Raw genomic sequence first — 18,041 nt, forward strand, 5'->3', positions numbered from 1 at the left:
CTCCCTATTGTCAGACAGTGGAGTAGCTCTATATTATGTTTACTCTGGAAAATATAGCAATTTAGTTAATAATGAATCGAAAGTTCATAGGCACCCAATTCTTAATCATTTTTAGCTTTCATAAGCGTATAAATCTAAGCACAGTGGCTAGTCTGTTTTCTAAGAAAATGTTTTTCTGTGAGCTAAATCAAAACTGGTTGGCATTATTTTTCATGGCATGAATTTCTATATAGGATTCCTGGAGTGAATTCATTATTGCAAAACAAAATGCTAGCATGGGGGAAAGATTGCTTTTGCATTTGTGTGCATTTTTAGAGTTTTTTTTTTCCATTTCGACATTGCTGTTTTAATTATGTACCTTATATATTAAAAAATACTTTTCACTTAGTATTCATTTCTATTTAATTCTGTATGTAATTCCTCTACATGTTTAAATTTCGATATTTAATTGTCAAAAGAATAACTTTTCTTCAAAGTAATGAGCATGCAATTTTAGGACCTGCCTTACACAGTCTAAATTGTCAAATTTAAGCCGTATCTCTCCCAAATTTCAGATTAGAACATACTACGTTTTGTTACTATAAAAAGTTTCTTATTAAACATTTGAACTTAAGCAGTTTATTATGTACTCTACAACATAAAATATATAAAATATAAATTTAAGGAAAATGCTGTCTAATATCTAACAATGTAGATGCATATACAATATAATGTCTAATGTACACTTTCCTCATGTATCTTTCATTCTTTTTTTTTTTTTCTTTTTTTTGAGACGGAGTCTCCCTCTGTCGCCCAGGCTGGAGAGCAGTGGCGTGCTCTCGGCTCACTGCAACCTCCACCTCCCGGGTTCAAGCAAGTCTCTGCCTCAGCCTCCCGAGTAGCTGGGATTACAGGTGCCCGCCACCAGGCCTGGCTAATTTTTTTGTGTTTTTAGTAGAGATGGGGCCTCACCGTCTTGGCCAGGCTAGTCTTGAACTCCTGACCTCATGATCCGCCCACCTTGGCCTCCCAAAGTGCTGGGATTACAGGCATGAGCCACTGTGCCTGGCTGAATCTTTCATTGTTAATTTACCCTCTTTGCAGTACGGTACACGTACCATCAACTGTGCTTCCATCTTCCAATTGGGAGATGCTCTGTTTTACCTTTTCCAGATAGTACCTAGCAGGGGGAGCCTGTCGGGCAGAGGTCCCCAACCTTTTTGGTAGGAGGGACCAGTTTCATGGAAGAGAATTTTCCACAGATGGGGGCAGTGGGGGATGGTTTGGGGATGATTCAAGTGCATTACGTTTATTGTGCATTTTATTTCTATTATGATTACATTGTAATATATAATGAAATAATTATATAAGTCACCATAATGTACAATCAGTGGGAGCCCTGTGCTTGTTTTCCTGCAACTAGATGGTCCCATCTAGGGGTGATGGAGACAGTGATAGATCATCAGGCATTCGATTCTCATAAGGAGTGCACAGTTTAGATCCCTCGCGTGTGCAGCTCCCGATGGGGTTCACGCTCCTCTGAGAATCTAGTGCTGCCTCTGATCCGACAGGAGGTGGAGCTCAGGTGGTAATGCGAGCAGTGGGGAGTGGCTGTAAATACAGATGAAGCTTTGCTCGCCAGGAGGCTGCTCACCTCCTGCTGTGTGGCCTGGTTGCTAAAAGGCCACAGACTGGTATCAGGCCACAGCGGGGGCTGGGGACCCCTGCTCTAGGGATTAAGTGCTTCTGAAACAGCTTCTACTCAGCTCTCCTTATGGTCGTCGCACCTTCATCCTCAGGTCCAGAAATGCCAGGTGCTGCCCATTGCCATGCCTTTTTAAGATTCTGGAGAGTAAACTGGGTTGGTTTATGGTTTTCTCCATTGCTACTTTGAGTTTTAACTTTCTCAGGTTTTCAAAGTCAGTTACCATTCATTTGCTTTCTAAACTTTTAAGTTTATATCCTTCCCTGAACAAAATGTTTGAAAATGCCTGTTGAACAAACATGTATTTTGGATACATTCATTTCTTTGATCTCAAAAGTCTGTTTTATTTTTTTAATAGCTTTGTTAGTGAATGCATGTGTTGGCACAGGAGTTGCAATGTCAAATGCCTACAGGGGCCAGGCACGTGTTTTGGTTCCTCTCAAAATCCTGAACAGGTCAGGGTCAGAGTCAGAGTCAGTTAAGTTTGGGAGAATCCCAGAGCAATAAAACTTGTGTCCCATTTGGGACCTTATGGGAGGAGAACACTTGTTCCAGGCCAGAAGGCAGCAGCTGCAGGGGCGGGGTGGCGGGGGGGAGATGACCATGTGACACAACGTGGCAAGACAAAGGGTCTGAGGGTCCCCACCCTGCTGGTTCCCCATGGTTTGAATCTGAGGGGACAGTTTCAGAAGTTCCTGTATGTCCCCAGTGGGGGACATGGAAAGTAGGTGAGAGATGCAAGTCAGGGGGCATTGCCATGGGGTGATGGCAATGGGTGAGAGGCAAGGTAACGTCATGCAGAGCCTGCAAGGTAGGCTGCCTGTGCCAGGGCCAGGCAGAGTGCATGTCTCAGACAGAGGATCCATGACTCCAGGAAAGCTGAGCTGAGAGTTTTGGAGGTGGTAGTGGAGGTGGGATTATTGCCTGGCCCCGACTATGTCAAGAAAACAGACTGCAGATCACAAGTGAAACCAAGGATTTCAACAGTGGATACAAGCAGGACCCCAGGAGACCAGCACCCCCTGCCTTCCTTAGGAAGTCCTCTCAATTGTTTCTTCCTGGAGATGCCATCTTGGGAAGAGGAGGAGGTGGTGAACCATTGAGCCTAAGAAACAGCAGTGATGGACTTTGAACATTCAATTTGACTGAATATTGATCTGAAAGAGATATTTAAATTGAAAGAGACTCTGTTGAAGCAAGTGAAACTTTTAATTTGAAAGAGACTGAACTACCTTTAACTAGCAAATTTCAACGCTTCTCCTATCACCAAAAATTCTGCGCTCATAAGAAAGAGTAATGAGTTATAAAACCTGAAGAAGCCACATTTATCTTAAAATATTTGTTACTGTACATGTTCAGATACGATTGGGTTCTCTCATTGAAATGTTGATTTTATTTGAATTCAATGAATGCCACTTCATTAGGTATTTTTTAAATCTTTTATGTATTTATTATGTTTGTTGCATCCAGTGGCATACTTGTTTGAATACAAAACTAAAGAAATTCGGGAATTTCTCCCTAACATGCACTGTAATAGTTAAAACAGATACAGACAACTGCAGATTATGTTAGAATACAAGATTGTTATTTGGTAGTTACCACAATTGCAAAATCAACTTCTCAAGGAAAGACAATTAGACTCCTTCAAATATCTTGATGTTTATGTGTTTGATGGCTGTAATATACATGTAAATTGTGGAGTATGACATACAAAAAATTATTGCTTTAAATACCATTATTGCTAGCCCCAAAGACAAAAAGACTTGCAAAACATAGCTAAGTGTATGTTTTGTTCACATAGCAGGCATTTGCCTCCCATTCTTTTTCCTCAATAAACAATAGGATAAAGGTCTAAAGCCTTGACTTTAGATTTGGAGTTGACAATCTGCACAATCCTTCTGCCCAAAGCCGTGAATGTCTTCCTGTGTAAGTGCGCGTGGGTGCGTGCGTGCGTGCCGCGCCTGCAGAGACTTAAGCTTTGGGATACAGGGTGACCGTGTCATAGCCCTCTGGGGGCTTCGTGCGGGCTCTTGCGTGGGTTTCGCAGTACAGCTCCCCTTCTATGAAGAAGTAGCCCTTTTGCTTGAGGTTGAGGTTGCAGTCAGCACACACGAAGCACTCAGGGTGCCGGTACTTATCCCGCGCCTTCACCACAGCACCGCTGTTGGGGAAGAAAACGAGCTCAAGTTAAGAAAGCACAGAGCAAAAATATGAGACAAAGGAGAGAACCCAACAGAGAAGGCAGGTGTTCTCTATTTCAGTCAGGAAAGAATGGCCTCCAGCTGTGAAAGCAGGCACAGCCGTGAAGCTGTATGTAATTGTCATGGAGATCTAGGCTATCCACAATAAACCATCCCATGTTTCTCTCTGATGTTGACGTGTGACTATTTTTCAGATTTTCAAACAAGTACTTTATAGACAATTTGTAGGATCCTACTTCATGATCTTTCCCCATCATTTCTTTGAAGCGGGAGACATGATGGAGACAAGACCAACCCCTCTGCAAAAGATTCTGCTTTTGATGCGAATGGTTGTCTACCCAATGGAGAGTCTGATTGCTTTCCGTCTGGTGGTCCAGCCTCCATTCAATGGAGCAAGAGAAAACAGATCAAAGACGGCCGGGCGTGGTGGCTCACGCCTGTAATCCCAGCACTTTGGGAGGCCAAGGCAGGTGGATCACAAGGTCAGGAGATCAAGTCCATCCTGGCTAACATGGTGAAACCCCATCTCTACTAAAAAAATCCAAAAAAATTAGCCAGGCGTGGTGGCAGGCGCCTGTAGTCCCAGCTACTCAGGAGGCTGAGGCAGGAGAATGGTGTGAACCCAGGAGACGGAGGTTGCAGTAAGCCGAGATTGCGCCACTGCACTCCAGCCTGGGCAACAGAGCGAGACTGTCTCAAAACAAAACAAAACAAAACAAAAAAACAAACAAACAAAAAAACAGATAAAAGAGCAGAGATGGAATTCCTTTGGGGTGGGTGGACTGGCTTCTACTGTGAACAGTTTATTCCAACTTAGGCACAATGATTGCTTCTGGTAACGTCAGGCACTATTGTATTTTACTGAGGGCCTCTCTGCTCCGAGCTCCCTGCCCTGCTTTGACCTTTTGGTCTCACGTTCCTCCTTTTGCCCTAACCAGGCTTATCCCCCACTGCCCTCTTGGGATGTATCCTGGCTAACCCGACAGAGGACACATCAGTGTGTGAGTTCATGGCAGGGGAATGGAATAAGGGAATGGGGACGTGGCCACACAGCACGAATGCCGTGGAGATGTTAGAATTATCTTGGTTGACTTGATCCTGAACTAGCAAGTGTGGCTATTTAAACATAAGGTCCCTGCCGGGCACGGTGGCTCACACCTGTAATTCCAGCACTTTGGGAGGCCGAGGTGGGTGAATCACCTGAGGTCAGGAGTTTGAGACCAGCCTGGCCAACCTGGTGAAACCCCCTCTCTACCAAAAAGACAAAAATTAGCCAGGCGTGGTGGTGGGTCCCTGTAATCCCAGCTACTGGGGAGGCTGAGGCAGGAGAATCGCTTGAACCTGGGAGGCAGAGGTTGCAGTGAGCCAAGATTGCACCACTGCATTCCAGTCTGGGTGACAGAGCAAGGCTCTGTCTCTAAATAAATAAAAGTTCCCTTGTAATGGAAGCTGACAGTTTTTCAATATTTTGTTTCAACATTTGTGTAACTTACACTGGGTAAGGATAATGTATTTTAAGTAACATCCTCATGTTGCCTGTATTTGTTTCCCTGTGTTTATACAAAGGAGGATACTATGTATACTAAAAGTTCATGTATGCATTTACTAAAGACTATACATTAACGGGGTGGGGGAGTTTAAAGTGAGGTCGTGATTCTTAGACGTGACTTTTCAACATACATTTGGGGCACCTTTTTTTCATGAGACTCTATCTGAAATTATGAGTCAAAATTGCTGATTCATATGATGTGACAATTTGGAGGTATATCTAAGGAGTGACAGCCACAATGTGCTAAATGTTGGGGACCTTAACGTTTCAAGTTGATGAATAGAAATTTGGTTTTCATAGTCGCCTTTAGTCTATAGTCTTAAAGTGGAAGAAATGAACTGTCGCCAAGCTGTATCATAAATTCCAGGGTTAAAAATGAAACTTACACTATGCCATTCCCACATTTGTCACAGAGCGGCATCCTCTGTGCCCCGCCTGAACCGCCATGGACTTTTGTCACCGGAGCTCTCACACTCCGCGTTCCAGCCGGACGGTCATCTGAAAAACAAAGCGTTTCCATTTATGGCTAGGGAACAGCTGGCTGCAGCTTGTGCCTGGCTTCTATTTTAAAGTGTGCACTTTAACCTTAAGTTGCATCTGCACCCTCATTCCGAAAGGAGCAGGACTGATGCAATCATAAGGGACGCTGTTCTGAAATAGGGCATTACAGAATGGAATCAGTGAAAACATTTATTTTGTTGTTGTGGTTGGAGGAAACTGTTACAAAAACGCTCAAAGGAGCAGAGGGCATTATTATTTTTTACTGTGGCAGAATATACATAAAATTTACCATTTTCACCATGTTTAGTGGTGCAATTCAGTGACATTAGGTACATTCAAAATGTTGTGCGAGCACTGTCAATATCCGCCTCCAGAACTATTTGTTCGCCTCACAGAAACTCTGTACCCACGAAACAGTAACTCCCTGCGCTCCTGCTCAGAGCCCCTGGTAACTTCTGTTCTACTTTGTCTCTTGGATTTGCCTATTCTGGATCTCTCGAATAAATGGAATCATACAATATTTGCCTCTTTATGTCTGGCTTCTTTCACTTCACATAATATTTTCAAAGTTCATTCATGGTGCACCGTGTCAGAATTCAATTCCTTTGAAGACTGAATAATATTTCATTGTATGTGTATACTACATTTTGCTTATCCATTCATCAGTCAGTGGACATTGGGTGTTTTCCCTCTTTGGGCAATTGTGAATAAGATAAATGCTGGCATACAGGCTGGGCGTGGTGGCTCACGCCTGTAATCCCAGCACTCTGGGAGGCGGAGGCGGGTGGATCACGAGGTCAGGAGTTTGAGACCAGCCTGGCCAAGAGATAAAACCCCATCTCTACTAAAAATACAAAAATTAGCCAGGCGCGGTGGTGGGTGCCTGTAATCCCAGCTACTCGGGAGGCTGAGGCAGGAGAATTGCTCGAACCCGGGAGGCAGAGGTTTCAGTGAGCCAAGATCGCGCCACTCACTCTAGCCTGGGCAACAGAGCAAGACTCCATCTCAAAAAAAAAAAAAAAAGAATCTGTTTGAGTCCCTGCTTTCAAGTGTTTTGGGGTATATTCGTAGGAGTGGGGTTGCTGGGTCACATGGTAATTCTGTGTTTAACTTTTCGAGGAGCTGCCATCCTCTCCCAGGGTTGCTCCATGTTACCTTCCCATCAGTAACACACAGGGTTCCCATTTCTCCATACCCTCACCAATACTTGTTATTCTCCATGTTTTCCACAGTAGCCATCCTAATGGGACATTTTGTATTTTTGTGTGGCTTTTAAAGGACAGTCTATATCTTTTGGGCATGGAGAAGCATAGGTCAGGGCAGGAGCCCTGAAGATGACGGGAGTGGGCTGGAGACCCAGGTCTGTGGTTCACTGGCTGTGTGGCCTTTCACAAGGCCACCTGCCCATCCCTCAGCCTCTCATTTGCTAAGTAGGGCAAATAATAGGCTCACCTCCCCAAGTTCCTGTGAGGTTTACATGACACGATATGCAAAATACTTCGCACAGAACATGGAAACACAGTAAGGGTTTTTAGAGTGTTGTTTAGTTTTTGATGGTGGTGATACTCCAGAGTGTGGGGGGGAGGCCGAGAAGTTTGACAACATTCATTTAAAATGCTATCTCATGATCTGTAAGCCGAGCTAGCCCTCGACTACCATTAATGCAATTTGTCTTTGGTGTCTTTTTGTGACTTCACTTGGTGGCTACTTGGACACGTCCTGGAATCTCCTTTTTAAAATGAGGCATCAGCCATATCCTATCCTTCTGAGCAAAAATTCATCTGGCTCCCAATGAAAACCAAGTTTTAAACTTTTGTTCCCAGTATGTTTGCTGTCCTCCCCGTCCCGCCTGATGCGGTGGCCTCTATCAATACGTTTCAGCAGGTGTCAGCGGCTGCTCACCAGAGCCATCGTCCACCATTCCCTGGAGCACTCTGAAGGAGCCCGACTGGCGAGGCTGTGTGGGCTCATTCTGATTGTCGTGGAGCATCCGGTACACATCCGACTCGGGGGGCACCGAGGCCATGGGCTCGCTGAAACACAGGCACGGCGGGGAGCATCGTCAGATGCTGGGAGGCACCAGACGTGCAAGAGGCCACAGACATCAATACTCAGCCATTACTCTGTGCACAGCCACTCCTGAACAGAGGTCTAGTATTTTCAAGTGAATCTCTAGTATAGTTAAAAGCATAATGTGAATTCACATGGCTGCCTTGGAAATGTCATTGAACAAGAAATCGGGGAGTCGCACCCACACTCCTCCACTTGGCAAAATACTTTGGAAGGAAACTAAAAGATAATTGTCAGGAAATAGTAATTAAGAAAAACAAGACTTGAGTCTGATGGATACATAATGATAGATGTGAACAAAATTAACTTTTCCCAGAGAAAAGGCAATATACACATGACAGAAAGTGCAGCAGTGAGCACTCAGATTATTCTCAGTCATTAAATTCTCAGTAAAATTCACATTCACTTTTGATATTAAACAAAAAGTATATGGTTTAATATGCTTTTAGTTTTAAGGCTAATTTGTTAACCCCTGGAAATAACAAGGGTATCATTTTACTTGTAAATTCTAGAAATTTAACCTCTCAGGGTTTGAAAGCCTGTAATGTAGAAACTTACATTTTTATATCTGCTATAATTGACTGCACTGTCTTTTAAAAATAGCCACATTAAAATTCATTTACCATAATGACAGCAGCTTTAACATGCTTTCTACAAATATATTCCTAATGGACAATAAAGAATTTCATAATACTATATGTTAAGCACTAAATATTATTTTATATCATTTTATTGCATTATCTAGAAAACATACTATCTGTAATATTTTTATTCCCTATGTCATATTTGCAAATGGCTTTGAGATATCTTACACTACTATTAGTTCAATGTGTTCATCCGAAGAGATAGCTTTGGGATATCACTATTTAACACTCTTAAGCATTGTAATAATTTAATTTATAAATAGTGATTCTGTAATAGTGAAAGAATAAGATTTTATCCTATAATAAATCTTTTTAATCAAAATCTTTATGGCAAAAGCACTGTGAACAAATAGTTATAACAAAGAAAAAACTAGTCAAAAAGAGATCAGCAAAAATTAAATATCTACATTAACAGCCTGAGGGTATTCACCTAAAAACCTTTATGCACAATAAACATTGTAAATGGGTAAATAATGGCCTCTCCACAAGCTGCTATCAGAACAGAGAAGAATCATCTCATAAAATTCCTCTAAACCTCCCACCTCCTTCCTAATTTTTGATCCCCAAAGGACAGACATAGGGTATACTAGATTATAAATAACTTTGAGAAGTATTACACCAGACATTTGTAAAGTGCATTGTAGCTTTCAAGAGACATATACATTTGGTCCTTACATGATTTCATTTTATTGCTATCTGACACATAAAGCTCTACAGATAATTCCTCAAATCACCTTTATCATCAAGCCTAGATATTTGCAGTACATCCTTAGTATTTTAAAAAAGCTTTTTCACATAGCTTTCTTTCCATTAAGACAATGTTAAAAGACACCAGTAAAGTTGACATTGCCCACGTGTTTAGTTAATATGCCCATGGTTCAAAGAGACTCATATTACCTCATCGAAGGTGTTTCCCCTAGGGCTGTTGAAACCTGACCCTGGAGTGTTTCCATAATATTGTCATCTGAGTACAACTGCATAGGTGTATTAAACTGAGCATGTACAATCTTCACACCAGGAAGTTCCATTTCCAAAGGAATGTTAGGGGCCAGCTTAGCCGCAACTTTCAAGTCACCTGGGCAAATGGTACTAACAGTACTGACAGAAGAAGGGGTGCTGCGTCCACTGCCACAGTCAATCCCGGAGGGAGTACTGCATCCACTGTGTGAATATGACCACGTTACACAGAGATGGCACAGGGAGCCAGACAGTCCAGACAGAAAAACACACAGAACATGTACAGAGAGGTTAAAAGGAATTAAAGACAAAAGTGAGAGGTGAATTACATCACAATAAAACCAAATCTTGATTTGTCACTAGAATTTATTTAAAAAGGGAAGATGTTGAAAAATTCGTGATTGAAAAAAGTTTAATAAAATTAAAAGGTACAGGTGATACTGCATTTTTTGGCTCAGTTCTGCTAGGCAATGTGTAAGTTGAGGGTTACATGTAGAAAAATTTGTATATGAAGTAAGTAGAAAACATGCAGCTATCCTTGCTTTTTAAAAATAGGCCAAAGACTTTAAAACTGGTCAATATCACAGACAAATGATGAAGGAAAATTACATTGGCTGGACATCCTTTTACATTTCTGAAGTGCAACATTTAAAATTAAAGTTTTAATGAACACCGAATATGCAGCATGAAGATGCAATCACATATTTGGGCTCAACATTTCAAAATCAGAAGTATATTTCAGTAATAGAGTTGAACTTTAATTGAATAGTAATTGGTAACTTGTAGGTTTTATGGTACAGATGTTTTAAGGCTATCTTGTAAATATTTTGTTACTATTTTAACATTTTCTATTTTTACTCTTTAATTCTGTGAGGAGTACACTTTAAGACAATTGTTCAGTGGTTTAACACAAGCCCTAGAAAAAACCAATAAATGCTTATCACCTTGAAATTAATGATTAGAGGAGAAATAAGGTGGTGTTTCACTCTTTCGATGCTTATATTTCTTACATAGCTATTTTATGCACAGTTTCAGAAGCACACATCTATTCCCAGGCATATTTCCCTTTTCCTTTTAAAGATACATTTCAGGGACTAATTAAAACATCAAAGGCCAGTCATGCAAATCGAAGAACTAGGGAGATTTCACATTCTATTTGGAAACTGGATAGGGGTCAGTTGACAACTGACATGCTAGTGACTAAAAAGTCAATTTTTCCACATGCATGAGAGACACCAAGAGATTTTTGTAAGAAAAGCATAGTCATTTAAGACAAAGCAAAAAGAAATATTAGTATTAATGTAAACATTTATCATACTTTCCAGTTAGTGTTGCCGTAAGCTCAAGACAGAGAATGGAGGTATATGGTGTGTTTACCTCTAAGTCGAGATTGTCTCTGGTCTCAAGTGTAGCCCCATGTCTGCATTTACTCTCTAGAGGTATTAATGCTAACTTCAGCCCATATAAAGATAAGAAACCAGAAGGATATGGGGCAGTAACTTTTTCTGCTCCAGCAATGTTGCAGTCTGATTAGTCTGGAGAACTCATGTCACTAAATGGGTTTAAGGTTTTTTTTGTCTGTGTTATCCAGTTTACCTACCTACACAGCCTAAACCAGACAGGTGAATACGAGCTTGCTCCTTCACTGCCTGCCTTTTGAGAACCTGTCGAAAACCGAATCTGTACATTGTTTAGATCACATACCAAAATGTCAAGTGGCCTATTCGCCATTTTTGTAGGGTCTATAGTGACTCCTGAAATGGACTTCAGCTGGTAAAGCAATATGAGTACATTTTCAGTTGTAGTGCAGTTTACTCAGGATCACATGGATTTAACCTGAAGGTAGTGAAGCTTATGAAATCAGTTTAGGGATTTGAAACACAGAGTTAAATCCTGGGAGACTTCGGCCTCCCAGTTAAGAACCTGTTCAACAAGCATTTATAACTACTCTCACCCTACTGTGTGCCAGACGTCGTGCCCGTACTGGGTAGATAAACTATGATCAATTTAGAACTTTTAGTGATGCCATGTTTTGTAGCGGCTATTAGTAATATTTTTCTGCCATAAAAGCCATGTATAACTTTTGACTCCTCCAAAACTTAACGACCAATAGCCTACTGTTGAACGGAAGTTTTACAGATAAAGTCTATTAACACACAAATAGACTACTATCTATGTGTATTTTATACATCCATGGCATATCTTTTTCTTAATTTTTTTGATATTTCAAGGCTACCGTTAGTGACTTTTTTCAAATTGTCGCAAATCTCCCAAAATTTTTCCAACATATTTATTGGAAAAAAATCCACATATAAGTGAACTTGCACAGTTCAAACCCGTGTTCTCAGGGTCAACAGTATATGCATATTTGTGCACTATGTAATTTTAGTTAAACATGCATTCCCAGTTCCTTTATCAATCAGGCCCATGTCTATTAAATACATGAGAAATGAACCCTAAGCAATAAGGATGAACTTTTAGAAATTTCTGGGCCAATTTAAAAAGATCTTTTAAACTGATCTTTTAAGTAAACAAGTTTTCATGGATTCCAGTCACTGTGGGTATCACTGGGGATAGCGTCATGGGTCACCATGACCTGTTCCTGATGACCAGGAAAGGTAGCTGCTAATGAGATTTTCTGAGGTTGACCTAGTGACTTGGCAAGGCCACTTGTGAGGTTGATAACACACTCAACTACTTCATGCCCACATACGTCATTTGACAGATTGCTAATTTCTCGGGGTGTGTACAGACATTTTGGGGCATACTTCTGGAAGCAACTTGTCCAAAAACCACTCATAAGATTGTATTTTATCATTTGGATCTAAAATACCTTACATATGTATTTAATTGTAGCTTTAGCCTTAAAAATTTTACATAGTTGCATATGAAAACACCAGTCTTTTAAAAGGCTTGTTATGATGAAATAATCAAAAGAACTATAGCTAATGGTAAAACCCCAGGGAAATTACGCTGTTAACAATTTAGCATGTCCAACTTACTTTTTTTTTTTTTTTTTTTTTTGAGACAGAGTCTCACTCTGTTACCCAGCTGGAGCGCAGTGGCGCAATCTTGGCTCAACTGCAACCTCTGCCTCCGGCTTCAAGTGATTCTCTTGCCTCAGTCTCCTGAGTAGCTGGGATTACAGGCGTGCGCCACCATGCCCAGCTAATTTTTCTGTTTTTAGTAGAGATGGGGTTTCATCACATTGGCCAGGCTGGTCTCAAACTCCTGACCTCAGGTGATCTGCTCACCTGGGCCTCCCAAAGTTCTGGGACTACAAGTGTGAGCCACCATGCCCAGCATTAGCATGTCCAACTTACTTTTGATTAAAGAAGTTCATTAACAGTGTAGTTATAGGGGGACTATAGTTAACAACAATTATTTGTATATTTCAAAATTACTAGAGGAGTGGATGTGGAATGTTCCCAAGCACAAAGAAGGTGACTGCTCGAGGTGATGGATACCCCAATTATCCTGATTTGATCATTATATGTTGTATGCATGTATCAAAACAGTACACGTACCCCATAAACACGTACAAGTAGTATGCACCTGAAAAAAACTACATTTGTTTTAAAAGTTAAAAACAAATATAGCTGTAGGTTGATATGCAGCCACTCACAATTCCACCTTGATGAAGAATATTTTGGTGGGAACAAAAAATTCAGAAGTTACAGCAAATAGTGAGGAGGGACAGGAAGAGAAGAAGGATGTTGGGGGCACTCTTATAATTTTTTTTTTTTTTTTGAGATGGAGTCTCACACTTGTTGCAGTGGCATGATCTCAGCTCACTACAACCTCCGCCTCCCAGGCTCAAGTGATTCTCCTGCCTCAGCCTCCCGAGTAGCTGGGATTACAGGCACCCGCCACCACGCCCAGCTAATTTTTTGTATTTTTAGTAGACATGGGGTTACACCATGTTGGCCAGGGTGGTCTCAAACTCCTGACCTTGTGATTCGCCTACCTCTGTCTCCCAAAGTGCTGGGATTACAGGCGTGAGCCACCACACCAGGCCTTATAATTCTTTAAGATTTGTGCACTGGCATCTGTTTTTTAAGCAAACCCTCTCATTTCTGTTTCTCTCCTTCTCTCTTCCAAATTCAGCTATATTAAAAGGTGTTATCTTCAAATGACAACATCATGAGTGGCTTGTCATTATCCCTATGTTTAAGTTAAAATGAAAATTTTTTTAAAAGGCAATTATATACCTAGGATTCTCTGACTTTCCTGACTTTTATAAAATTAAATGTTACAGGTTTTTAGTAAAGGCAGGATATGTGTTACTCTAACGTATCACTTTATTCAAGCCTTCTGAAGCCCCAGAGCTTGTGTGAGTGGACTCAGTCACACTAACCTGAAAAGAATGCAAGTGATTAATTTTACTATGCTTCTTTGGGAAGTTGTATATATTCAACAGTAAAATATCACATCCTTTTAACTTTAAATCCAGTGTTTTGTTATTGCGGTTGGGTTGGGGTGGGGAAGCTGTTGAAAGTGGAGAAACGGAAAAGATGCAGATGAGAACAGAGTAGGGACAAGGGAACACACAGAGAGAAGCAGGAGAGGACACAGAGCTGCCAGCATCGGGAGCGAGACGGCTCTGGACTCTTCTTGCCACTCGCTCGGGAAGTGTTGTGCACCCTCAGGATTTGATTCCTTTATCCAGTGAGCATTTATTGGGCGTTTATTTTGTCTGTTTGTAGATGGTCGCTTATCGAGCATTTATTCTGCCTCATTTCTAGGTGCTGGGGGTATAATGTTGAGCCAGTCAGACCAGGTCCCTGCAGACACTGAGCTCACATTCTAGTGGGGGAAGATGTGTTTGCTCATGTTGCCTTCTTAACGCCTTTCTCCTGCTCCTCTGGTCCAGGGCTCCTTTCTGGACCTGATACCACAAGAATTGCCTGGCACATTTTGAGACACTCACCTGGCTCTGCCTGTAGCTTACTGAAAGGTCTGGACATGGAAACCATACATAAGGGATGACCCACTATCCACAGCTTATGACAGGAGTCATAAGCTCGGGTGTCTAGAGGGGCCAGGAGGTCACACATGTGTGAAAATGGGCCATGTCTCACACACTTAAGAGTGATGTGCATATTTTCACAAGATGGTCAGTTTAAATGTTCTGTCTAAAGGCACTTAAATTCTTTTTTTTTAAAAAACAAAAGAGTTAAATAAAACATGCCTGTGAAATAAATCCACCTATGGGCCACCAGTTTGCAATAGCTGTGGTAAATCATATTCAATGTTCCTGTCGGAATCAATCCGGTCTAACCACCAGCTTCCTTCCTGTGGGCTGACTGGCTTAGCTGAGGTCAGAAGGATGGAACTGAGGTTTCCTGAAGTCACTGTTTCCTGATTTGGCAATACAGGGCATTATTTTCTTTCCCCTTAGGTTGGAGTTCAATTTCTAGAGAAGATATTTGAAAAGGATGATCTGAAGATGATCAGTTTCTCTACTGAGAGACGAGAAGGAAGAGCTTGCTCCTTATCATTCTGGCTTGTTCACCTGATTCCTTGCTCCTAACTGGGGCTGGTTTCCATGCTTGCTTCTGCTGGCGGGGCTTTCCTGACCTGGGATAGACATACTGACTGCCCGACTCAAAGGTCACGGTGTTCTGGATGGGATCCCCAGAGCCTCAGGGGTGTTCGCTATAAATACACGTGGTGATTGCATACAATTTCACAGCTCTGTCATCTTGTCAATATTTACTCTTGGAAATGAAAGTTATTTGGCTTCTGTTCTCTGCCAAGTGAGTTTGTTTCTTTTTGCTTTTGAAATAAGCTTCGCAATGAGAAAAGCCACTCCAAACATCTACAAGTTACTTTTCTTGATGATTAGTAAGAACTTATTCACGAAGCATGCACTGCAAACTTCACAATCTCAGAGCTTATGACCTGCTTCGGCCCGGGATTATGAAAGGTTTGGGCCGAATATTGTGCTTGTGTTCAAAGTAGTTCACATCCTGTAAAAACAAAGCGTTAAAAAGGCCCCTCAGTGGAAGACGAATACTTTTTCAGATAAGATTAAACGAATGATAATTGTACAGAGAGGATTATTTACCACCAACTATTGTCATAACTAAGAAAGGTGATGACGGAACCAGGACGATCTCTTCTTTTCAGCCATCTATCCACTAAACGGTCAGGCACTGGCGGATTGGACCCCACAACAATTAGAAACATGTTTTAGATGCTTGTCGTTAAAAGAGAAATCTGATAGTGCCTTCAGGAAAGTAAAAATAAAACAGCAAGAGCTGGACTTTTGAAAAGAAAAGAAACCATACTATCACTGTTAGGTACACTGTGGCCAGAACAGAGTCGGATACTTACTTTTGAGGCGAGCTAGGAATGAGACCCCGCAGCTGTCCGTGAAGCGCATCTTGTATATTGCTAGTTGAATAGAGCCCAATTGGTGAGTTATAGGAAGCGCTCACTACCTGTCTTTTGTCATCAATGTTTGCAGCTGCAACAAAAGGCTGGGCCCTTCTGTTGTGCGCGGTACCAATGGGTTTGAATTCCTGTACAATGGCAGACAAAATACACAGAGCCACACAGCGCACAAGAAAGCCATTAGTGAGCGAAACCAACAGCATCACTATTGTTAATAAAGGCATCCTTACCCACGACGAGATTGAAGGAAAGATTAGAGGAGGAGTTAGCCATAAACTTTTCCATGGTTTTCTCTGAGCTTTACATGTGCCATATTCACCGACCAAATGTTAAGGTGAAAAGGAACTGACCTTATTTAAAATATTATAAAGAAATTTAAACATTGCACCTCTTATCTGCCCCTGACTTCTTCATCTATAGCTTTAAGAAATTCTAATGACTCGTTTGAATACAGACATTTTGTGTCAGAAATGGGATTTTTGGCTTGAAAAATATACTTAATATTTTCTCAAGTAGAATTTACATATGGTTTCTCTTCTATTGATATATTGATAAACTTTCCCCCATTTTGAGACATGAGGGAACAAAACAAGGAGAATGGGCATTTATGAATAATTAAGTACACTGAATCATTTAAACTAAGCCAGGTAAAAACTCGTTTTTAAAAACACCTTTAAAAACAAAGTTCTTCACTTGGATTAAGCTATAATCTTAATTTTAGAAAAAGCAACTGAAAGACTCTTTTTATGAAAGCAGGAATAACATACACAACCCCCCCTTTTACACCGTGATGATTGCATGTTGTGTGTTTGAAGACCTCTTCATGTTTACTCTAGTCCCCAAAAGACTAAAGTCAGTAATTCAGAGACAGAAAATGTGTATGATTCACAGGAGGATTTTCACTTTATTCCTTGGGGAAAGGACCAAACAGCAGAGTCCTCGACCCTGAGTTTGAAACATGTCTGAATGATCTAAAATCCTATATTATTTTTTTAATGTGGGAATCATGTTTTCCAGTTTTTGTACAGATTTATAATTTTGTAAAGCCTTTAAAACTTCTTTCTTCTAAGCAACAGAAGAAAACCAGAAGAGAATGCTCAATTACAGGTCAGCTGATTTCTCTTTCCAAATCTTTTTTTAAAATATTTATTTATTTATGAGACAGAGTTTCACTCTTGTTGCCCAGGCTGGAGTGCAATGGCACAATCTCGGCTCACTCAAACCTCCGCCTCCCTGGTTCAGGCGATTCTCCTGCCTCAGTAGCTGGGATTACAGGTGTGCACCACCACACCCAGCTAATTTTTGTATTTTTAGTAGAGACAGGGTTTCACCATGTTGGCCCAGCTAGTCTCGAACTCCTGACCTCAGGTGATCCACTCTCCTTGGCCTCCCAGAGTGCTGGGATTATAGGCATGAGCCACCGTGCCCAGCCCCAAATCTTTCTATTTGGCAGAATTAGTAAGATAAATCTTTCTAACACTATTTTCCTTTACACATTCACATCAACTTCACTTACTTTCGTGAATGTGGCACCAGTGTTCCAGATTTGAAATAGTACAAACATATATAATTATTTGAAATAATACTGGAAAGCGATTATTGTCTTTAAAACATTAAAAGATCCTGTAATATTTAGTTTTCTCCTTTTCATTTCAGGTAAGTTGTGGGTTATGCTTTTCTGTTAGCAAATAGACTGTCAAAAACAACAAGAAGAAAAAGAAGCAGGAGGAAAGAAGAGAGAGTGTCTCTCTTCCCTAGGTGTAAGACCAGAGTTTTTCATCGAAGATTCTTGTGCCTGAGAATATGAACAAATTCCTGTAGGGACCCCAGCTACAAAACGCTTTCTTTCAGTTCTTCTACTATCTAGGCCTATTGGCAAAGCTCACTTAAAAAAGCAAAAATTATGCTAGGGCAATTGGGTGCAGCTTCAAATCCTAGCCTAGGAGTCTTTGACTCCACCTGCCCCAAATCTCAGGGGACCTGACAATCTGTGATGGGGTAAAGAAAAGCTTTTCTCTCACCAACCTTGGACAGCA

General features: G+C 41.1%; 1 protein-coding gene across 2 annotated transcripts in view; it reads right to left on the reverse strand.

The window, feature by feature from the left end:
- Window positions 1-3,109: 3,109 nt before the first annotated feature.
- PDLIM3 (PDZ and LIM domain 3) overlaps window positions 3,110-18,041 on the reverse strand; it is a 34,129-nt gene continuing 19,197 nt past the window's right edge. The window contains exons 4-8 of one of the 2 annotated variants that reach the window (XM_003271495.4): window positions 15,511-15,578; window positions 9,547-9,810; window positions 7,838-7,968; window positions 5,821-5,932; window positions 3,110-3,845 (exon numbers count right to left, since the gene is read on the reverse strand). In XM_003271495.4, coding sequence (XP_003271543.1) covers window positions 3,656-3,845; window positions 5,821-5,932; window positions 7,838-7,968; window positions 9,547-9,810; window positions 15,511-15,578 — 765 coding nt within the window. In that variant the 3' untranslated portion in view covers window positions 3,110-3,655. Of the gene's footprint in view, window positions 3,846-5,820; window positions 5,933-7,837; window positions 7,969-9,546; window positions 9,811-15,510; window positions 15,579-15,945; window positions 16,134-18,041 lie in introns of both variants that reach the window. The other variant, XM_003271496.3, reaches the window with a different exon arrangement.

Source organism: Nomascus leucogenys, chromosome 7b (genome assembly GCF_006542625.1).
Source record: "Nomascus leucogenys isolate Asia chromosome 7b, Asia_NLE_v1, whole genome shotgun sequence".
In the NCBI taxonomy this organism is placed as follows: Eukaryota; Metazoa; Chordata; class Mammalia; order Primates; family Hylobatidae; genus Nomascus; species Nomascus leucogenys.